Source organism: Pezoporus flaviventris, unplaced genomic scaffold (assembly GCF_033815535.1).
Source record: "Pezoporus flaviventris isolate CSIRO_AGI_PZ_B2104156 unplaced genomic scaffold, CSIRO_AGI_Pfla_v1 ptg000015l, whole genome shotgun sequence".
NCBI classification, from domain to species: Eukaryota; Metazoa; Chordata; class Aves; order Psittaciformes; family Psittacidae; genus Pezoporus; species Pezoporus flaviventris.
In genome coordinates, this window is record NW_026892563.1 from 19,268,253 (window position 1) to 19,292,264 (window position 24,012).

The 24,012-nt window shown below is 38.7% G+C and overlaps 1 protein-coding gene across 3 annotated transcripts in view; it reads right to left on the reverse strand.

Annotated features, from left to right (window-relative positions):
- Positions 1-422: 422 nt before the first annotated feature.
- Positions 423-24,012, reverse strand: part of MAP3K7CL (MAP3K7 C-terminal like) — a 37,611-nt gene continuing 14,021 nt past the window's right edge. For all 3 annotated transcript variants that reach the window (XM_061453732.1, XM_061453731.1, XM_061453730.1), the window contains 3 exons: positions 22,252-22,310; positions 12,156-12,271; positions 423-1,639 (listed from right to left, as the gene is read on the reverse strand). In XM_061453732.1, coding sequence (XP_061309716.1) covers positions 1,459-1,639; positions 12,156-12,271; positions 22,252-22,310 — 356 coding nt within the window. In that variant the 3' untranslated portion in view covers positions 423-1,458. The remainder of the gene's footprint in view (positions 1,640-12,155; positions 12,272-22,251; positions 22,311-24,012) is intronic.

Genomic DNA, 24,012 nt, shown 5'->3' on the forward strand with positions numbered 1-24,012 from the left:
CCCCTGTGCCAGTGGCTCAGGAGGAGAAGTGAAGACAAGGCCATCCTCTCCTGCTGCCTCCTTACACTCTCCTACTGCAATGTCAGGCGCTGGTAGCAACGCGGAGCCTGTTCTCATGCCTGTGCTGCAGGGAAAACTGTAGGTAGTTACCACAGAGTTAAAAAGGGCAGCTTATATCTCTTATTGTCCCCTTTGCTGCCAGAATTACTGGGGAACATTGTGGCGCCAAAAGACTTCCCCAGAAATTGTTCTGATTAACATAAAATGCTGATTTTATAATAGTTTAGTGCTAATAATCAAAGCTAAAGTTCTGGCAGAAATCTTCAGTTCATAGTTTTCAATTACTAAGACACATTTCAGGATTAACAACACATCAAGTTCAATTCCAACCTCATGAAGATGTAACAAATGCCACTGTCAAGCAGAGTTAAAAATACAGGGTGATTTAATAATATTCAGAACATAAAATGTCTTTTCCATATCCACTTTTAATGAAAAAAATACTGTATGAATAGAAATGGAAGTATAACAAAGAAATTTCAGTTGATCTAAGAAAATACAGGGATAAATAGAGCAAATAAGATTAACATTTTACTTCCAGGTTATTTGTATATGATAGAACTCCTGTCCCTACTTACAGCCATTTATGTTTCAAAACAGGCCATAAAATAAGAACAAAACATCCTCACAGTATTTTTGTGGACATATTCTCACTTGAAACTATGATGGTAGTATTCTTATGTTAATTTCTTGCATGCCCAAAAGTACAATAAAAAGACTCTCAGCTACCTTTATGCTCAAGGAAAGAATTTCTGACCTCATTAGTTTCCTTCTAATTTCATTACTTGCAAATTATTACTGTCAGTACATGCATTTGATAAAAATAATTATGTTACTTCAATTCTTAATGTGCAATTTCTGAGATTTTACACAGCAATGTAAAGCTGACATGGGATAATGAAGTATAGTTTTTACCAGTGAGGAGACCTGTTTTAATATAACTTCCAAACATTTCAGGCATGAGGAAAATAATTAAAAAAATCTTCACCAAACTAAAATTAACATACATGTATTTCATATATTAACATTGTCCTTGTTGTATGCCTTAGTATGGTCCAAATTTCCAACACAGAGACTATTTATATCATTTTCTAGTGTGTCCATATCTTCTTAAATTGGAAGAAATATGTTTAGAAAAGAAACTTGATCTACTAGAACATATAATGGGGATAGATTAACTTCAATTATGTTACTTGAAATAAAATATCCATTATATAATGGATGAAATATCCATTATATTAAGCTACTGGATGGCAAGCATTAAATCAAATATAGACTTCTACATACTCTGTATCTGTAGTAAAGTATTATAACATATTAAACAGACCTTTATTTTAAAATCTCTTTCCAGCACAGGACCAATCCTGTATTAACTGCCTCACATAAACTAATTGAGAGTTATGAGGACCCCTGTCTCTTTTGGTACTGTATTCTGAGCTTTTCCAGTTGCTCTACACACTGTGTCTGGGCCAGCTTCAGTGTTCGGTTCTCCTCTGTCAGTTCTGCATACTCCTTGGCCAGCTGAGCAGCATCCATGCTTTCTTTTTCCACTTGTTCCAGCCTGGCAATCAGCTCCTTTCTGAGGATTACAAAAAAACAAACAAAACCCCAAAGATTGAAAATGGCAGTACGCAAGTATTTGGCATCATGTGTTAGGTTAAAGCTGGGCTATAGGTTGTTAACATGCTATTTCTTGAGTTCCTGTGAAATAAAGACCTAGAAAATTAATTTGTTAAAAGCCTACCTTTCTCTTTAAAAAAAGGAGCTGCCAAAATCTCTGACAGGTTTGCTGTTCAATGACCAAACCTGCAAGATGCTAAGATACCTTCAAGTACCTCTAACTTCAGTAATAGCTGAACATGCAGTTCATGGGGGGAGAATCAAGTTCCTGGAAACCTCATGCTAATATTTAGCCTGAAGAATAACAGGTAATTTTTTTCTCAATACCAAACAATGTGTTTGTTTTCTGTTGTTTTTTGTTTGTTTGTTGTTTTTGTTTTTTGTTCTGTTAGTTGTATTTGTCAGTAAATTCTCTGAAGTACGCCTGGTTTCCTACTCTCTGCTACAAGAAAAAATAGTAAATAGTAGGCACATGAGCCTGAACTACATACATTGTTTCCATAATGTGTTTATGCTCAGACCTGTTTATGCTGAAGAAGAGTGATACTGCTGCAAACCTGACCCCTCCTGGTCTTTCTAAGAGCAGACGCAGGATTCAAGCTGTTACTTCTTTCTGGAGGGAGTCACACAGTGCCCTGTATTCCCAGAGCTGGGCAGGAGCTGCAGTCTCCTGTATAGTATCAACTGAAATTACCTCAGCACAAATTAAGATAAAAGAGGTCTTAAAACACACTGAAGGCATGAGTAACTCACAGGGTATCTAATCGCTCTCCACTTAGTTACCCAGCAGGCTGGCCTGGCCTCTGCTTTCTTTCCCCTGAAAATCAAATCATTTATTCACCCTTGCTACAGGAAATCTCTTCTAAAAGGTTCTCAGTTCTTTTGATCATTCTATCTCAGAGATTAGTTAATCTTCAACTGTTCATAGCCCTCTGACTTTATGTCTCAGTCATGTCAAAACAATACTTATAGATCATCAGTGGGAAGATGTAATGCCTTCAAAGTGGATAGCTTTTGTCACAGTCTTTAAAGGAGCCTTCTTGTCAGGCTAGACCAGTGATTTAAGATGGGAAATTCCTATGGCTTAGCAATTCTATCACTACATGTCAGAGTATTCGTGAAATGATAACATTTCAGTATTTGCTGATCACTTACATTACTTAGAGCTGCAAAACTACCAAACTACCAGTTACAGCAGCAAAACTATAAGCACGCAGGTTTTCAGAAGCATTTCTATTTGGTCTTCTTTTAGAATCCGTTTGATCTTCCCCAGTTTGATGTTCCTCTGTCTTTACTATAGCTTTAAGTGGCTGCACAGTTTTCCCCTAGTTTAGCTGACTGTTCACAAAGCTCCTGCAGTTCAAGGAGTTAAGTTAGCAGAGAGCCCTGGCACACTCATTTCTCCCGCGTTTCCCATTAACAAAAAAAAAAAAAAAATTAGCAGCCATTATAGCAATTTTAAATCATCCAAATGCTGCAGTGTATAGAACTCCCCCCCCATCCCCCCCCCCCCCCCCCCCCCCCCCCCAGTAACTAAATACGTTGGCATTGTTTTATACCACTGGTGTACTGTATAGGAGCTATGCTGCAGCAAAGCTCTTCTGTTTCCTTTCATCAGGCTCTTGAGAGAAAACATCAAGAGCATATTTTTGTTCAGCAGAATTCTATTAACATTTGGTCCATTAGCTATAAAAATTTTAAAAGCAGCATTTCATTCCTCTTCATTGGGCCATACAAGATCAACTAATTTTTCAAATTGGCTAAGATGAACTTATCTTGCTAGACAGCTCGTATTAATGGGACTATAGGCCACAAAGGACTACTTGCATGTATGCTTTAGAGAGTGAGAAATGTATTTAATGACAATAAGACTTTACAAGTGTGGCATCTTTAATCACTTCAGTCTCTTAGGGCTTCCTCTAGAAGATTTCTGTCTCTTGGGAGCAAAAGAGAGCTTAGCAGTATTTCTTTGGTATTACTCTACTGGTGCAATGCTGGACTGAAGGATTAAATTAAACTCTTCCAAATTACAGACTGTTGACTCAGAAGTGTCCAAACAAATTAATTCAGAATCATTCTTCATTTTCTTACCCTTTAGGAGGTTCTTAAAGGGAGATGCAGTAAAAATATTAAGAAGCAATCAGCATCTTAAAAGCAGGTAAACCTTTTCCACAGGGACTTTTAGTAAAGAATTAAAAGAAAGGTATTAACTACTACATTTGGACTTGAGCCAGGAGTGGCACAGACAACATGCAAACTCAGACAGCTCTATTAATGAGTGTCAGTCCTCATTTGATAAAATTAAGCTATATGCAGGCATGGCTTTTGTGCTGCTCTCTAGTAATACCCAAGCAGCACAGATAACATTTTTTTTCCCTTGGATTTAGCTTTTGTATTAAACAAAATATAAATGCATTAAAAACAAAATATACCCATTTCTGTAGTCCACAGTCTAGGACTTCCCTCATAGAAAACAGTTTCCTTGCACTGAGGTAGTAAAATTGCCCGCTTCTGAGTCAGCAGAACCTACTTATTCCCTTCCCATCAGGATCAACACCTGTTTATAGGGTAGGGTGATGTTTCAGGCAAATACTGTCAGTCTGCCACAGAGATCTAAAATTAGAGTACCAGGGAATTGCTAAATGTTATGAATGGTATGGTTTACGAAGCTCACAAAAGGATGAAGACAGTAACTAACATTTGCTTCTGATCTAATCCAGGATTTGAACTTAGCTTCCAGAGGTTAAAGAACACCATACTAAGCTCTTGCACCATCTAGCCTTTGTTATGGATGCTTAATAAATAAATCTAGTACTGTGTAATCTGTGTTTCCTGTTAATGGTTACCCTGAGTTTAAATACTAACAGCATTCATAAGGTATTTTCTAAAATGGTGCTGAGGTACTTGAAGCTTCAGGACAATCTGTAATATACAGTTTAAATGTTCTTTCTCAGGGAGGGGTTTAGGTGGGAAGAAGACAAGTGTGATTTGCATCATAAAGCAATAAACCACGAGCCACATTAGAGCAGAAGAAAAACCCAGCCTGGTCTTTGGGAAATAATTTCTCTTGTCCTGGCCTTAATGACTGACCATGCAGAGAACAGAGTTCCCTTACAGAAATATTCACAATGAATATATATCAAGAAAAATGACAGACAAAGCAGATAAACCTGTCTGAAGACAAGTGTATTTGGACATCAAGAAAAACTGCTTCAACAGTGCAAAGAGGCACACTTGTCTTTCCTCCATTGTGAACAACATATTCAGGATCATGCATCTCTGGTACTACACATTTCTTCCCAGCTAACAAGTGTCTGTGTGTTCTGGTGGGCATAAGATCATTTATTCTTCCCACATCTGACATGGCTTTCAAATCAGGAGGAATCGTGAAACCGTGTAACATAACTGCTGTCTAAGAAGACTGGTTTTGTGTTCAAAGTCTATAATTAATTTTTAAAACAAGCAGACAGCCTGTTTTAATGTAAATTAAGGCCCTTGTTCTCATGGGTGACTTCAACCACCCTGACATCTGTTGGAAGGACGGTATGGCCCGGCACAAGCAATCCAGGAGGTTCCTCGATTATGTAGAAGACAACTTCCTTCTGCAAGTAATAGAAGAGCCGACAAGGAGAGGTGCCATGCTTGACCTCATGCTCACCAACAGGGAAGGGCTTGTTGGAAATGTGACGCTCCAGGGCAGCCTTGGATGCAGCGATCACAAGATGCTCGAATTTGAGATCCTCAGGACAGTGAGAAGAGCGTGCAGCAAGCTCACTGCCCTGGACTTCAAAAGAGCAGACTTTGGCCTCTTCAGGAACCTGCTTAGGAAGGTTCCATGGGATACAGCCCTAGAAGGCAGAGGGGCCCAAGACTCTTGGTTGATATTCAAGGATCACCTGCTACAAGCTCAGGAGTGTTGCAACCCAACCAGAAGGAAGTGCAGCAGGAGGGCCAGGAGACCTCCTTGGATGGATAAGGAGCTGCTGAGGAAAATTCAATTGAAAAAAGAGGTTTATAGTAAGTGGAAGCAAGGACAGGTGGCATAGGAAGAGTACAGGGATGTTGCCCGGGAAGCTAGGGACCAGGTTGGGAAAGCTAAGGCCCAGTTAGAATTAAACTTAGCTAGAGGTATTAAAGATAACAGGAAGGGATTCTACAGGTATGTAGCAAATAAAAAACAGACTAGGGAGAATGTAGGCCCCCTCAGGAAGCCCTCAGGAGAACTGGCTACCCTGGATTTGGAGAAGGCTGAGGTTCTGAATGAATTCTTTGCTTCGGTCTTCACTGGCAAAGGCTCTGACCAAACCACCCAAGTCTTGGAAGGCAGATGCAGGGACTGTGAGAATGAAGACCTTGTGCCCACTGTAGAAGAGGATCTGAAAGTGCACAAGTCCATGGGTCCTGATGAGATCCATCCGCGGGTCCTGAAGGAGCTGGTGAATGAAGTTGCGAAGCTGCTGGCCATCATATTTGAGAAATCATGGCAGTCAGGGGAAGTTCCCAATGACTGGAAAAAGGGAAATATAACCCCCATTTTCAAGAAGGGGAAAATGGACGACCCGGGGAATTACAGACCAGTCAGTCTCACCTCTGTGCCTGGCAAAACCTTGGAGCAGATTGTCCTGGAAGGCATGCTAAGGCACATGAAAATCAATAAGGTGCTTGGTGACAGCCAGCATGGCTTCACTAAGGGGAAATCCTGCCTGACCAATTTGGTGGCCTTCTATGATGGGGCTACAGAACTGATGGACAGGGGTAGAGCAGTTGATGTCATCTACCTGGACTTGTGTAAAGCGTTCAACACTGTCCCACATGACATCCTTGTCTCTAAATTGGAGAGACATCAATTTGATGGATGGACCACTCAGTGGATAACGCACTGGCTGGATGGCCACACACAAAGAGTTGTGGTCAATGGCTCAATGCCCGGCTGGAGACCAGTAACGAGTGGTGTCCCTCAGGGATCGGTGTTGGGACCGGTCTTGTTCAACATCTTTGTCGCTGACATGGACAGTGGGATTGAGTGCGCCCTCAGCAGGTTTGCCGATGACACCAAGCTGTATGGTTCGGTTGATACGCTGGAGGGAAGGAATGCCATCCAGAGGGACCTTGACACGCTTGTGAGGTGGGCTGATGCCAACCTCATGAAGTTTAACCATGCCAAGTGCAAGGTCCTACACCTGGGTGGGAGCAATCCCAGGCACAGCTACAGGTTGGGCAGAGAAGAGATTCAGAGCAGCCCTGCAGAGAAGGACTTGGGGGTGTTGGTCAATGAGAAAATGAACATGGGCCGGCAGTGTGCGCTTGCAGCCCAGAAAGCCAACCGTATCCCTGGCTGCATCAAAAAGGAGCGTGACCAGCAGGTCCAAGGAGGTGATCCTGCCCCTCTACTCTGCTCTTGTGAGACCTCACCTGGAGTATTGTGTGCAGTTCTGGTGTCCTCAACAGAAAAAGGACATGGAACTGTTGGAACAAGTCCGGAGAAGGGCCACGAGGATGATTGGGGACTGGAGCACCTCCTGTATGAAGACAGGCTGAGGAAGTTGGGGCTGTTCAGCCTGGAGAAGAGAAGGCTGCGTGGAGACCTCATAGCAGCCTTCCAGTATCTGAAGGGGGCCTATAGGGATGCTGGGGAGGGACTCTTCATTACAGACTGTCGTGACAGGACAAGGGGTAACGGGTTAAAACTTAAACAGGGGAAGTTTAGATTGGATATAAGGAGGAAACTCTTTCCTGTTAGGGTGGTGAGGCACTGGAATAGGTTGCCCAGGGAGGTTGTGAATGCTCCATCCCTGGCAGTGTTCAAGACGAGGCTGGATGAGGCCTTGCGTGAGATGATTTAGTGTGAGGTGTCCCTGCCCACGGCAGGGGGGTTGGAACTAGATGATCTTAAGGTCCTTTCCAACCGTAATTATTCTATGATTCTATGATTCTATGCCAGCACATAAAAGTTCCTTAAGTATTCATCACTGCAATTGGCCAAGCTGAGGTTTCTCTTTCTATATATAAAATTGTAATTTCCACTGCTTGGCATGATGATGAAAAATGAGGTCTAGAATGGGAAAATTATTAAGATAAAAAAATTGCCTTTATGTTTCATACCGATCTTTCTCTGCAGTACCTGGAAGTCTGAAGACTACTTGTCCCAATAGCGTTCCAAAAGACACTCCAGAAATAGTGTACCTGGAGAAACCATCTGGACTTGAGACCTTAGAATCAGTCCTATGGTCATGAGAGCATGCTAAAGCATATGGAAGGATGCCACAAAATTAAGCAGACATCTCCACTGCATGTCTGCTGTAATGTATGTAAAAGAAGGAAACAAATCATATCCATGGCAAAGAAAAGGAATGATCCTAAACCAGGTGGTGATCGAATGATATTTTCTGGAGAGTTATATTAGAATTGTCTGGGGGAGGAAAAAGAGAAAACCAGCCAGTGCTAAGAATATAAGATATAGCTAGCAACCATGACAACTCTAATATTTAACTGCATAATCCAGGGTCATTATCTAGTAATAGCAATATAACAAGTGCTCAAAATAACCAGCCATCCCATCCCTTTCACCCAAACTTAGATACCCAAAAGCATCTGTTATGGAAATACATGTGTGTTTCTGGAACATAAATTAAATTACATTCTATGACCTAAATGTGGTGTGCTCTCTCTTCCACACCCTCTTCTTTCTTTTTGATCGTGTCTTTCATTCCAGAGTGATTTTGTCCATTGTGCTACATATTGCTGGCATAAATGGGAAGAGTTCGAATGAAGGCAGCAAAGCTATGATTATTTGTATTAGTATTTGTATTGTATGTACCCAGTGTTGTTTTAAATTCTTTCAATTCTTGCTTCCTTTGTCTTTTTCCTGAGTAACTTCTTTCCCCTTATTATTTGCTTTGTCCTTTGATTTTCCTATTGTTTTTTGAACCTGCAACCACCCTTTCTCTTTCACATTTTGCATTTTCCTGTGAAATAGTTATTGTCTTCTCTCCCACTCCCAGCCTAATACATTCTCTGGCCATCTATATTGCATTCAAGACAAAGGGACAAATAAGCTCTGGTTTTGGCTTGATGAAAAACAATGCTTGTCATTTCACACCACTGCCTTTCTATACTTCAGCTAATACTCGTTCTTCACACTACAGTGAGAGACAAGTCAAGCTAAGCATAACTGAAAGCCCTTGAAAAGTTGCAAAAGAGGAAATGTTTTTTTTTAGTATTATAAACAATGTTATTCAACTTTCTATTTCTTAAAGATGCCTCCTCTAGAAATATACCTGCATGTATTATTTCCTGCGTAAAAGGTTACACTGGACTTTGGAGGTTGAAACAAAAATGATTTTAAATGGAATGAATAGTATTCCTTTTCTTTTTTTTTTTCACTAGAAAGCTCCAGTTCCTGTATGGAGATTTATGTCAGGTTGACTTAATATTATTTCTGCCCCCTAGGCAAAAATATTTGCTCAATCCATTTTCTGCTCTTCTCCTGATAATTATTGTATTGTGTGCACAGTGTACTATCAGTAGACATCACAGGTGCAGTTACAGCCTGGTGGGACTTGACATTTGAATTCCACAGGTGAGTAGATCTGTGGAGAGGAAGTTCAGAGCACTGGCAGGGGTACCATCCAACAGCACTTCTGGTTGCCCGTGGTAAAAATGTATGCTGAAAAACACTGCACAAAGTGTTTGCTCCCGCTGCAAGGGATGAACAGCTGTCTTTGTCCATTTTATCAAAATAATATTTAAAATAAATAGACAATAGATAGCAGGTGTATTACGCATTATGAACGTTTACTTCCGTACATTCGAATTCAAATGTAGAAGATACAGACACCTGCAACAGGAGCAAATTTCAGAAGCTGCAAACTCAGACTTTTCAGAGAAAGCACAAAAGCGTCCTTTGATTATGAGAATGGAATATTCAACACACAGGACACACATGACATCCATTCTTCTCCACTTCATTCAGTATATGATACCCCATAAACTTCCTTTCACTCTCAAACTGTAACTGTTTAGAACATTTTTAGATATAAATCAGTGATCAGTAGACCAAAACCCTCTTTTACTTTTTGCTTATTCCTTCACCTCTGCACTTATACTCCCTTTCTATCTAGTTTTATATAAAAATCAGGGCCAATGTGTTCAGATTGTGTATACCCACATACCCACATGTGCCCTAATAACTTCTTAATCCACCTTCCCATTTTAGCTGAACTTCATGTGGTGAAGAGGTCCCAGTTAGTTTCTGGAAGGTTTTATAAAAACAGACTGCTACAGAAAGAAAAGGCATCCCAAAGGGGAAATGCAGTGTCATGAGACCTTCATGATACCTCCTTCAAAATACTACAAAATGGAGAATCTGCTTGGAGGGAGGAGTCATAAATAGTTTACATCTGGAGGAAAAAAGCTTCCCAATGCCTGAAGGACCACTTCTTCAGATTAAGAGATTTGGAAGGTGGTAAAAGGTGCTGCACTGGTATTAGTTTTGTTTAGGCATTTCGCAGCTGCACAGCATGTGAGTATCTAGGCCATAGATACATAATTAGAAGGCACATAAAAATCACAATAATATAATTCTATTTGCTGCCTTATTCAGCCAACCTTGTTTAACAAATGTTTACCAGGGCATGAAATCCTCTATCCACAGAACAGGTTCTGCAAAGGAAGCAGTGGTGGAAGCTTCCTCACATTATTTGACTGTTGATATCCATTGGTGGAATTAGGGAAAATGCCAGCCTGAAGCCCCTAAATTCATGATAACCACTGCTGAGAGGCTGACTTCTGGGCTCAGAGGTTGATTAGGGTAGTTTTGAGGTCAGGTAAACAGTTTTGTGCATGTATCTGCCATTCCCAAGGAGTAAAATACTTCTAATTCAGCAAGTAACACAGACTCCATAGATAAAAAAAAAATGCATTCACATAGTATTTTTTTTCATTCTTTCAGATGCAAAAATATATATGTGAGTCTAGTTTTCAAGGGCTCCAAGCTTCATAAATGTGCCAACTGGTTCAGGGATGTGTCAGTAATAATAATGCATTTATGTTTAGTAGACTCTAAAAACCAAATGATCTAAGGTCACCTTTTGAGTTTATACATCAAAAGTTAAGCGCTTTAATGCCAGTTAGTATTTTATAGTCCATTTGGATTTTCAGAGAAGACAAACATACATGGTTTCCACTGAATTAATGTGGTTGCTAAATACACACGTACGCAGCTGATATTAGACAATCAAATTTGACAAATCATTGTAAAACTATTTTAATTAATTATCTTCTCTACAGGTTTTTAAAAACACCAATTACTTTTGATTGGTCAAGTTCAATTAATGATGAATCAAATGCAAACATTGGGACAATGTTTTTTTTCTAACTTTCATGCCAGTTTGTCAGCAACTGAGCATCATAAAGGTCCTACAGTGGAAGGGGATTTGTAGAGGGAAACCTTAACTAGTTCCAACACTTTAGGCAACTAACTATATTGTGCCTGTAGCCATCAACCCTGATAAAGACAAGCTTCACTTTCTTACCCTGCATAGTTTGGATTCAAGGTCATCTTTGGCTGTCTTACTTCTATGAGTACAGGATTTCATCAGTTTCCCTCCCATCAGCTTGCTTCTGCAGCTCAATACTCACACAGATGCAAATTTGGATGTACTGCATGGTCAGCTGGTACAAAGATTACTATGAAACAGATACAGTGGACCAAAAGCCCAGCTCTTTTGACCCCTGTTGCTATATTACAAATGTTTCTGTTCAAGTAGCATTTGAAAGAATGATGATGTGGTCTTCATTTTCACAAGAAGTCTGAGATCTAGACTGAGGTAACTCCCTGAGGAAGGCAAAACTGCTAGAGTCACCTTCAGTGTGAATGTGAAAATAAAAAAGAATTTGAAAGAGAAAGTTTACTTAGCAGTAACTGTTATTACTTGGGGTTTGTTGCCTGTTAAAAACTTCCACTACTCACCGTCTTTCCTCTCTATATGTTAATTTTTCAGGTTTCTTGTGCAAAGGGACTGAAAATCACAGAGCACACTTTGCCATTTAACAGTCATGCAAAGATGACAGGGGTATAAGTATAGGTCACAGACAAGAAAATGTCTCCAGCTTCTGCACTTTGGATATGAACACCTAAAATTTTGATGTACACAGAGACAATGCACCTATTAGTAAACAGAAAAATGTTCACTAATATTGTCAAATACTCTAAACTTAATAGTTCATTAAAATGTGTAAAGCTAAATTGAAGGAAATTTCCCTAAAACTAAAAAGAGGGCTCACACCAGCTGAAACAGACTGGTGTGACTTGTAGGCTGCCAATGGAGGTTTCAAGGGACATCTGTATAACTGAGGGCCCAGTGACTCTCAGGCAGAGGTGTAAGGTCAGCAAATATCACATGAAACCCCCATGTTTAAAACAGGATTTTACAAAGAGAATATACAACAGTAAATACTTTTGGAAAATTACTCACTTTCTTTCTTCCAGCAGCGCAATTTCTTTCTTGACCTCATGGTACTCTTCTGCTATTTTGCAGTGCTGTTTGTACACCTGCATAGATTCTTTGGAGTCGTGACAAGGAGGCAGTGGCTTTAAGAACAGAAGAAAAAGAAGAAGAAGAAAATAGTGCTTTTGAATGAAATTTTTGGAAAAAAACATACACTTTGAAAGATCCAATAATTATCTTAATTCCTGTGAGAATACTTAGAGAAATTTCCCCTCACCTCACAACTGCAGGATACAGACAAATATTCCTAGTGATTGCCTTTCATGGAGGGGAAAGAACACTTCCCCACATAAAAATATGTATAAACCCTCAAACCTTGTAAGGATTTTCAGGACTTCCCTTGTCAACTTTGCAAAGTATCCCAAAAGATTGTTCAAAGAAAGATTTCTCCCTTAGTTTTTCAGCTACAGTGATATAAGATTGCTAAAGTTGATGCACTGATCAGACCCATGAAAAAATATGTATGTGTTTTCACTGCAGAAACTGCAGCACTGAGTAGAAGGGTAATTTGAGTGCAAACAAGCTCTTATTCTCCAATTCTGCAAGATGGCAAGAAAAGACTTGGAAAGCTATTGACTAAACACTCTTTTTTTCATAGATGCAATGCTTATTCCACTTTATTACTAAACAGGACAGGACCATGAACTGGGACACTGGGGCTGATTCCGCTTGACTCAACAGGAGTTACACTGCTGACTCCAGTGGAGCCAGGATTTCATGATGGGTTCTACCCCAGTAATGCCTCAAGCTGCAAGTAGTTTGCTCAAGAACATACTGAGTTTCTCTGCATCTTTAATTCCTGTAGAAGAAGGGGATATATTTAGTTAGCAGAAATGTCATGAGAGCTGTATCAGTTATATTTGCAAAGTGTTTTGAATTTCCATAAGAAGTGCAGGTGAGATTGAGTGCAGAAGGATGCATCAACTAAAAAAAAACAACCAAAAAAAACCCAAAACCAAACAGATAAAAAAAGATACAGCAAAGGCAAAAGCTCCACACCTCCTAACCTAAATACCAACATTATTGAAGCAAGATTTTCATTTGTTTTTTTTATAATTCACACTGGAGGTAATAAATATAGCAAATAAACCCTCTCTGTCCTGGGATTTTCATCCAAGGTCTTAAAAATATGGTTTGGTTAAATGTCAGTGCTTTTTGATCCTTAAAAAGGAACCTAATTTAGGTTTCAGGCTTGACTGTCACATTTGGGCTGTAACACTTTCAGGAAGTGTAGTATTTTTAAGTTATTAGCCATGAATCAATTGACTGTAAATGAACTTCAAATAGCATGCTTGAGCCACCTGTCTGAAGCAAAAGGAAGCACTTAAAATAGTTTCTTTACTGTCCAGTTAAATAACATCCAATTGCCTTTTGCAATATAAGTAGATTATGTTTTATTTCTTCTTGTCCTTCTTTGACTCTTCTCTGTAGTGTAATATTCCTTCAATGACACTGTTAGGGAAAGCGCAAGTCTCCAGACTTTTCGTATGTATGATCTTGTAAACATTTGTTTAACTAAACTGGAAATTTAAATTTTACTAAACATATTCAGAGACAAAGATTAAAACTATTTTTATCCAGGAGGCAGGGTAAGTTGGCTTCAGACATATCGTAATGCACAGATGTAACTAATGCATGGACCTTGCAAGTACTTGCAGATAGCATGTGGTTCCTCACCAAAACTTTAACACAAACACTCACTTTCATGTTTGAAATGTGAAATTGCTGTGGCAGAACTGTTTCACAGCGTATTGTTTCATTCTCTCTGAGCTTGGAGATTTTGGGAACCCAGGGAAAGGGCAGTCCATTACTTGATGCATCTGGTCCTTAGGAAAGGGCTTTTAATTGCATTTCAATGTGGATGAGCAATAGCACCATTCACATAGCCGCCCAAATAATAAGCATAAATTTAACAAGACAGAATATAGAAGTCTCAGTGCTCTAATCCAAGAATGCAAGGGTGAGCCAAAGTAGCATCTCTGGTATCTACCACAGATCAGCAAACAACGAATGCGTCACAATAAAACGATTTTGAACAGTAAGCCTGGGGAAAGTCCCCAAATAGTGATATTTCAAAAGAAAAAAAAAAAAAAATCTTGCTTTTGCTTCCAACTCAGTTTCCGCATATCTAGCTGGTTTAAACCAGTTTAAAAATTCAAGCAGCATTCAATTTCTATATTCCAGCTTCCCACTCAAATGATATATATAGAGAGCTAAAAATTATCTAGCCATGCTGAGACTTAGTATCTAATTCCCACTTAGACCAGTTGCTGACTTTCAAACCCCTTCCTATCATTATTCCCTCTTCAGTGTCTTTTTTTCACACGTTGATATTTTATCACTCAAAATAAACTGACAACAAAAGATACAATCAGTTTACTAATATTCTGTTCATAAAATTCTCTATATCAAGATTTTTTTTTTAATTTGGGTGTATTTTTACATCAAAATGTAATTTTGATTATGTTTCTGTACGACTGGGCAATTTGGTTTGCTACTTTTTAATTTTGAAATTTCTAAGAAAAGCTTTGAAGATAGTACCTACAGTTTGAGTAATTTCTGGCCAGCAGAACATGGAACAGGCTTATATATTCATTATTTAGCAAATACCTTCACTGCAATTGCAAGAAAAAGAGATAGAAATCTGGTCGCTTCTTTGCTGCTCACCAAAAAATTCAAGCCAACACAAAAGCACAGATAAATTATTTTACCCATGTCTAATAGCCTATTTTTTTGACATAAACAAAAGTGCAAATAATTAATGATACATCTGTTCCCACTAAGAGAAGCATTTTCAGAAGACAGCAGGGCAAACTCCTGAAGAACAAATTCAGGAACAGAGGCAAAACTTATTTTTGTTTTTATTTTTTGCTTGTTGGACGGGTAACTCCAACTGGCCAGCAGACATTTAGAGAATTAGCATATTTCCACAGAAAAGAAAATAGTAACAGAATAGTAACAATTACTGGACTAACCTATATCATCTAAATGCAAATGGGAGAAACCTGCAAAAACAGCAAGTCTGGTCCCCTGTTATCGGAAGCATATCTTGCCATTCACACACTTGCCCAGTTCTTAGAAAAACTGAAGTCCCCTGCCCAGTTGTAAGACTGGCCCAGAGCCTCACCAAGAATTACAAGCATTTTCATCATTTCCAGTTTGGGTTTCCTGAAATAGGTTTGTATTATACCAGCACTAAATTTCATTCAAATGGTGCCAGCACTATATTTCATTCAAGTGTTTTTATTGTGCCAACACTGTATTTCATTCAAACGGTGCGTCTTTGTCCTATGTGTTTTACCACTGAGATGTACTTACAGAGAGTTCTCATATACTTTCCAAGACCTGTGTCTTGGCAAAGCTGCACTCCTCTAAGCATCCTAGATGAAATTTCTATTCCCCTTAGCTTATCCAAACAGTCTTTCTCTGATCCCCATTCATAGAATCATAGAATTATAGAATCAACTAGGTTGGCAAAGATCTTTAAGGTTATCAAGTCCAACCATGACTGACAAGTCCACCACTAAACCATGTCACTAACAGCTTCATCTACATGGTTTTTAAACACTTCCAGGGACAATGATTCCACCACTTCCCCGGGCACCCTGTGTCAATGCCTGATCACTCTTTCTGTGAAGAAATTTTTCCTAATATCCAATCTAAACCTCCCTGGCACAGCTTGAAGCTGTTTCCTATTGTCTGTTGTTTGTTTCTTGGGAGAAGAGATCGAAACCCGCTTCACTACAACTTCCTTTCAGGTAGATGTATAGAGCAATAAGGTCCCCCTAAGCCTTCTCTTCTTCAGACTAAACAATCCCAGTTCCCTCAGTTGTTCCTCATCACGCTTGTGCTCCAGACCCTTCACCAGATCAGTTGACCTTTTCTGGACCTGCCCCAGCAACTTCCATTCTACCTGGAATGATTTTTCTGAATGCCTGTGGCCAGGCCATGGGAAGTGTTGCAGATGCTACCCTGATGGCATTCCTGTGACAGATAACTGGAATTCCCAGCAGAAAGCATTTTTCATCTATGAAGTCTGTAATTTATTTATTTTTTTTTGAGTTCACTAGTTTATCGAGGTGACTAATTACAAAAGTCCTTAATAAAGTTCAATTTGCAGTATATATTTTTTTCACTCAGGAGCTAACAGCCTTGCTTACATTTCTCCTTAGGACAGCCCAAGCTTGTTACTTCATGAAGTATCTTGCCCATCCATAAATTAATATATATAAAAGCATACCTGCTACATAAGCAAAAAACACCCCTGCCGAAGAAAGTTATATTTAATGGTAACAGTTGCTACTTCTAATCCTGCTTATTTCAGGCTTCACTGTCATCCACCCTCATTTTCCTGTGCTGACAAAATATGCACACACAGCATCTCTGATTTTGTTCACCAAGTTAGTAAAAAAGCTACAGCTTTCAGTCACACTGGTGTTCTATACTACTATTCCCAATTTTCAACAACGCCTGATTACTCCTTGTATTTTGTTGAATAATTCACTATGACATTGACAACCATTCTACAGAATCCAGCAAGTAGACACTAAGAGATCCTGTTATAGGCTATTCATAACTGCACATATCTATGTACATCTTTACAAGACATATGCGTGGTTTATTTAGATTTTTGTTTGGAATCCAGGTATGAAAGATGTGGGAAGATGATATGCAAAGGCAGTTCATGAAGAACTAGAAAGAGCCTGAGCAGTTCTGCCTGTTTCTTAAGAAAGGCTGAAGGAGCTGTTCTAATTAAATTTTTGTTGGGGGATACAAAATGAGAGTTATCACCAATTTTTTTTGCTTCACCACTCCCACGACAAAGTGTGTTTTGCCTTGCCATATGAATATCAGCATTACATGTCCACAGAAGTTGTATAGTTGATAGTGTCACCCAAGTGTTTAAAAACTCTGATATGGTTTATTTTTTTAATTCACCTTCACCTGTTTGCATTTACATTTTGGTTGTACCATGGGGAAAGAAAAAACTCAAACTTTCTCCTGAAAAGGTTAAAGTTCAAAGAAAAAGTTGCATCATGCAGTTTTTACAGCTGAGCATGTGGACTCATTTCAAAGACCGCCTTCAGCACTGGTCTCACTTTTTGTAAGTCTGGTGATTTTCAGTTAGACTAGTCTGGAAAACCAGAAAGTTCAGTGCCAATATTTTGCATGTGGCCTATGTTCATTACATGGCCTCATATACTCTTCCATGATGAAAAAAACCACATTATTCCAAGCCAAAGTTATAGCTGTATATTGCAGCTACTTTTTGTTGTGCAACAGGAATTCTTCAACTAGTTTTAGGTATCTAGTCTAGGATATATTTAGTCTAGTCTAGTTTTACCATGAAAGTAAGCAGTTCTCTTTCCTCAATGAAAGTCAACTGGATGTGAGAAACTAACAGTTTTGCTCTACTTTTTTGAGAGATTTTCCATTCTTTTCTAACCTTAGTGTGATGCTTTTACTTTGTAAATATTCATGTCTTACATAATCTAATTTAAGATCACAGTTATCACAGCAGCATTACAGGAGACTTATCAAGTTCATAGGAAATCAAATCTAATTATAGAGCACCACAGTACTCTGGGAATTCTCTTGTAATTTAATACATATTTAAAAAATACAGTATACTCTTTAAAAACAGAATATACTTTCAAACTTTCTAAGCTAATTTGTATGCATATAGCAAGAATCCTGGCATTCAGTAGAAGCAACAGTTCCATTATTAAAGTTTCAGAGTAAACAAGGTTTCTGCTAAATGCTTGTATCACACACAATAAATTGTCCCTTTCATAATCTTTTCCTTGCTTCTTTTGTATAGATATTTCCCACTAAAGCATCAAAAACTACCCCTTGACTTAACAAACTGATATTATAAATGGCTGGAGCCTTTTCTCTGTTGCAGCAATTTTACAGCCACCTAACCCCACTGACCTCAACAGAATCGTAATACAAAATATGACAGAAAGGCCTCTCTCAATCTCATGATTCCATGAGAAGAGATGACAAAGAACTACAGACCACCCTGTGCATCCATACGTGACTTGTGCTCTTCCCTCTTCAGGATCAAACTCCCAGCTGGAATAAAGACTTTGGTGGAGATGAACTGAGCAAGTCATAGGAAATGCTGGAACAGCACGGCATACAGGGCATAGTAATATGGGTGTTTTAACACTAGGTACCTTCCTCTATATTCAGTGACATAAACAGTGAGCTTTAGATGCTGATGTAGGTGTCTAAATATAGTAGATAACCCGTAGTAGAGTGTCTGTTACAGGGGCCACCACTGACTATGCAGCTAATCAAGGAAGCGCTTTCCAATGCCCAGTCTTACTTTTGCACAAGGCAAAGGTTAAGGTTTCCCAATAACAAACTGACAAATGTAGCAAGCCTACCCGCCCTGCACCACCCACCACACTGCTCAAACAAGGATGGGGAGAAATGACACTGAAGCCCAAATATGCAAGTGTTTTAATCTCATTCAAAGTATTTCTTGTCAGTGGAAAGAGAATAATTTCCAATACTGCAAACAAAAGGAATTGAAAGCAAGAAGTTTATTAATATGAGCATTGCTTCACTGGTAGCATATAATGAACAACTTCATGGAGTTTTTTTAATAATAAAGCTGCAGAAGAGACCAGGCTTTTCCCTCATATAGCTTAAACTGTCTGGTTGACCACGCATTAATTTTTAAATAAAAATAAAATAGAACAAAACAAAACAAACAAACAAACAAAAACAACCCAGCAAACAAACCAAAAGCAAATTTTTGGAGTTAGCGAATTGATATTACTTTCTTACAAATTGCTTATTGGAATTTCTTCCTCTCAGAGTAGTAGAAAAATGTTAACATTCGAAAAGGTAGTTGGAGAAGACAACATTTTGGTCTGAACCTAGCTAGTAGATCAGAACACTAGACTGATCATTTTTATGCTTCAGCAAGAAGCTGTAACTTCCAACCAGGATTGTCCTCCAGTAAGAGACTTTATAAAAGAATTAGCTATTTGTAGCTAGCCTCCTAGAAATACCTTTTCTCTGGCCAGTCCTACCTTTGCCTCTATAAAGTTGGCACTGGCGCTTAGACAGCAGGCTTCACTACCCTGTCAGGGGGAGGCTTCACTGAACTTTGCCCTGCCATCGGATACCAGTGCCCAGGGAGTAGGTATGGTAGGAACGTGGTAGGAAAAGTGGGAACACTAGGTAATTCTGCTCAAACAGCCAAGTTGTCTGCCAGAGCCTAACATAGGAGGACAAGGGCTTGAAACCTAAAACAGAGGTGCAAATTGCTTGGTACTCAGGCTGTGGTCTGCTGCCTGCATACATAAAATTCTAAGGCTCTGATTTTCCAAGTCCCTCAGTGAATGCACATAGCTTTCAAGCTACTTTCAAAACCCAACCTAAAGGCAGGCTTTTTAGTTTGCTTGTTTTGTTTTAAATCATGTTTCAAAAATTTCCTTTGTATGTTTGAAACCTGGAATTTATATTTTTTTTCTTTTTATGTCTATTATTATATAGCTACCTACCCCACACTTACAGTTTGTTACTTTAAATAAATTATGAATGCTTTTGACTACATTTATGGTACAGTGATGAAAATCTTGTGATTCTAGATGTCATATTTCTATTACAAAAATATGTACCATCATTCTTACAAATTCAAGCATTTCAGGCTGCTATGCCACAATTGATTAAAGGGCTCATTTAGATGGCACTTCATGTATGCTACTTTATACTGGCTAACTTTGGGACAGAGAAAGACATGGGAAGAATGACAAGGGAAGCCCATGTTGTAGTTTGCTTCTGTAATACAAGAGGTACCTGTTTCAAAGCTGGTGTGGCTACGTTAACATAAATTGAAACTATATGCTATACTGGGCTGACGCAAAGTTAGCAGTTTGGATTAAAAAAAAAAATTAAATAATAAATTTAATAAATAAATTAAAAAATAAGAAAATGTAACTAGGCAAATCCTAATTTTGTTTACAGTTATTGCTTGTTCAAAATTTTAAAATATAATGTAATTACATTAAATTGTTACAAATTTAAGCTGTGACCCAGACTGACAAAACTTAAAAAAATTCAAGTTTTCATTGCTAAAGCTACCTCTGCACCAGCTCAGAACCCTACATTGACTTAACTGTCTCTGGTTGAACATAAAGGCATCTAAACCTAAATATGCAAATAAGCTTGAAAGCTAAAAAATGAAGCACTACCACTAATTTTATACTTTTGAGTGGTTGAGTCAGCCAGATAGTTGTCTTAAGTTATCCTTTCAACTACCTCAGTATTACCAAAAAATGTTTCTGAAGGATAATATAAAGAACATTATCTGAATCAAAGCCTTTGACTGTTTGTTTGAATTTGGAATCATACTGATATGAGAATAAAGGAAGGTTCTCTTGAAAAAAAAGTCAGGCACTTAACAGACAAGAGTGTACTTTGTGGAACTGCCGTAGTGCATACTTCAAAAACTGTGAAATAATGGCTATTATTTATCCAGCAGAGCTGAATGATTCCAGAGGAGCAATTTATCATGAAATTGCACATTTAGAGTACATTATATGTTGCAGAGATGGGTCATAAAAGTCCTAATAAAAAAAATCATCACTTGGCCTGTAAAGTAAACTACATCTAACACTAGTAATCTTGTTTTTATATACCAATAGCAGTAATGAAATCATACTTTTCTCTTTTAGAGCACTCTTCACCCACTGAACTCAATGCTCTTTAACAAAAAAGATAAAAATTATTAACTTCATTTCAGAGATGAGGAGAGGCATGAAGCAACTCCTCTAGGATCACACAGTGCGTCACTGACAGAATTGGAAACAGAATGCAGGTTCTTTCAGTTCAGTGCTTCAGCCACAAAACAATATTGCTTTTCTCAAATTTAATGCTTCTGAGGGAAAAAGAGTATCAATCTGCATTGCTGCACTGAAAGATTAGTGGAATTAAAAGAACAACATACGACCTTGTTCCTTTCAGGCCAGATCTTAGGTTGCTATTTATTCCTTTAATCTTTCCTAATTACACCTAAGGAACTTGCCCCTATTCTCAGTATTAGAGGGATAGAGCAAGAAGACTCTATGTCAGCCTCCATTTCTTCCTCAGTCATCCTTTTGATGAGAGCCACAGGAGAGATGTCAGTCCTTTAAATCAGCAGCCCTCCAGTGTTGTCTCATGAGTTGATGAGGACAGGAAGGATGACATTATTGGACAACACCGTCTGCTAATGCCGTTCTCAGTTTACACTCAGGAAACAACTGTGTTCATATTGAAATATTAGAGGAAGTCTAAATGCTCCTGGGAAACAGATGATTTGAAGTAGTTTACAAAAGCCAACAAGCACTCCAGAACCGCCACAGAGGAAAGGGAAATAATCCCTGGATACAGAACTGGCTCTGTGCCTAGTGAACCATAGAGTTGCCATCAACTGCCATCTGATTGTCCTGTATACCCAGGCTCTATTGTCCTACAGTGACAAATCGGACTGTTCACAAAGAGATTCACCACTTTTATCCAGTGCTGTCTGCAGACACTTGCTAGAGCAACAGTTCGGGTTGCTGGCTATGCAGCATGAACTAAAGTAACTTTGAGAAGACACTTACCGATCCTGATGACTGGCTTTAGTCACCCAAGATTAGAGATAAGCACTACAAAAGGCACCTTTGCACTCTCTTGGAGTGCTTCAGAGAAAGCTAGTCACACCAGTCTTAGCCCAGTCTGTAGGCATGAGAAGTAGGCTCATTCCTTCTCCCATCAAAACCACAAGAACTTTCACTGCATTACAGCAGTACCTGCTGTGTTTTATACAGGAATTGTACAAAAAAATTAAAAGGCAGGTGAGAATGTTAAAATAGTCATCTCCCTACAATTGGATTAAAAATGTCATATAAATTGTTCTGCAGATCTTGAAAGGACAATGTTTTTTTCTGTGGAAATATACAGTCTTATTAAATATTAACAGGTTAGAGAAGCACCACTTTCACTCTACTGTAGCAACCAGAGGTTTTTTATCATAACAAATATAGTGAATGTGACGAACTGTAGTGAAAAGGTTTACCTGCAGCTGCTGATCTAGTTCTGGAAATGTCAGAGGGAAGTTTTCAGAGGAAGCATCATCTAAAAGGTAAACATGATGTTAAAAGTCAATGTCTGCTGAAAAGGGCATTTCACATGACCTGTCTAATGCTGTTCTACATTGCATGTATTCACAATAATACTGTGATCCTGCAAACACCTCAGCATCTGCTTATCTTTCTACACTAGAGATACCCCAATAGGCTCCTTGAAAGTACTAATGCGTTGGCAATAAGTAAATGTTTAGGTGATGGAAAGACAAAAGCCTACTTTGTATTGCTGTCATTAAAACCTAAACAAAGCCAGTTAACACAGTAGAACGTGATAACTTAGTAAGAAAAATGAATCTAAACAAAGAGTCTTTCTTCCTGAGCTTTCTATTACATTGCAAAGTAAAGAATCTTCTAGGGACATCATCCTTATTACCAAAGTGCTCATTCACTTGAATGAAGGGAAAGATATCTTCCCCATTACAATACAATGACTTACCAGGGCTAACCCAACAGTAACAGAAAACTTTTCTCTTACTACACAAAGGCAACCCCAAGAACACACAAACCAGCCTGGCAACCCTGGAACTAGAAGACTGCTACCTATACAGATGTGATCAGAATGGGGGAGGCACCACAAACTTCTCTGTACTGCAAAGGAATGTCTTTAACCTGTAGATAACAATCCTTATGAGCTAGAGTTAGTTGATTCATGACAACAGACCAATCTGTGTTTTTATTTATTTCTTTATTTTTAGTACAGGCTTCCAGCAAAGGTGGGACAGACTGTGCCAGTTACATCAGTGTTGTGAAGTGGACACCTGCCCACTAGTAGCTGGACTGAGATCAGAAATATGAATCATACTCGGTGGCGTCACAGCTAGCCACTGCAATATTTCTTTCTCAGTGACTTTCACACTATCGGTTTTGCACTGGGTTGTGATGACTGTTTATGCATCTTACTACAGGTTACGGGAGGCCAAGAGAAGGTTACTATTAGCAAGCTTACTACAGTTATTTGTAATGTGTCAGAATTAAATAAGGATGGCTCTCATAGGAGAAAATTGCTAACATAGGTCAGATCCTGCAACCTGCTCTGTGCTGGCAGATTTACACACACCAATAAACCCCGAACAAGATTAAGATTACCATGTCTCAAAGCAGGATTCTGCATATTCTTAGAGAATACAAACTAGGATTTAAATTATCTGTCAAATACTTGTTTTCTGTTTTTCCTCCCCTCAGTGGTCATACAGCAAAGCAGGTTAGGACAAAAAGTAAAATAATTCACCTTACCCTATGAAGAATAAACTGGGGAGCTGCCTAGAGAAGAAAAAAAACCCTATAGTGATACAGAGGGAGAAAACAAAAGCTCTTGAATTTCCCCAGGAAACAAAGTGAAATTCTATATTGTCACGGGATAGAGGTTTTGCTAGTATTATCAAGAAGTCATACCCACTTCCACACACTTCATTTTTTATGCCATGTCACAAACATGTCCATTCTGGAAAATACTTTAATTGTTTTAATTGTATAGAATTGTAACACACTGATATGTGTTTACCTTTAATTTGCTATTGCTTTCTTCACAAAATTCAAAAATAGACTAATATTCTAAAAGAAGAAAGATGAATCATATGGCAAGGTTAAAAGGAAGGATGGAATAGGGCTCAGTCTGACTAAGGGTACAGCTGCTCTACAAATATTTGGCTGAATAGCTGTTAAATATTCTGACAGAGATATTGGACCAGAGT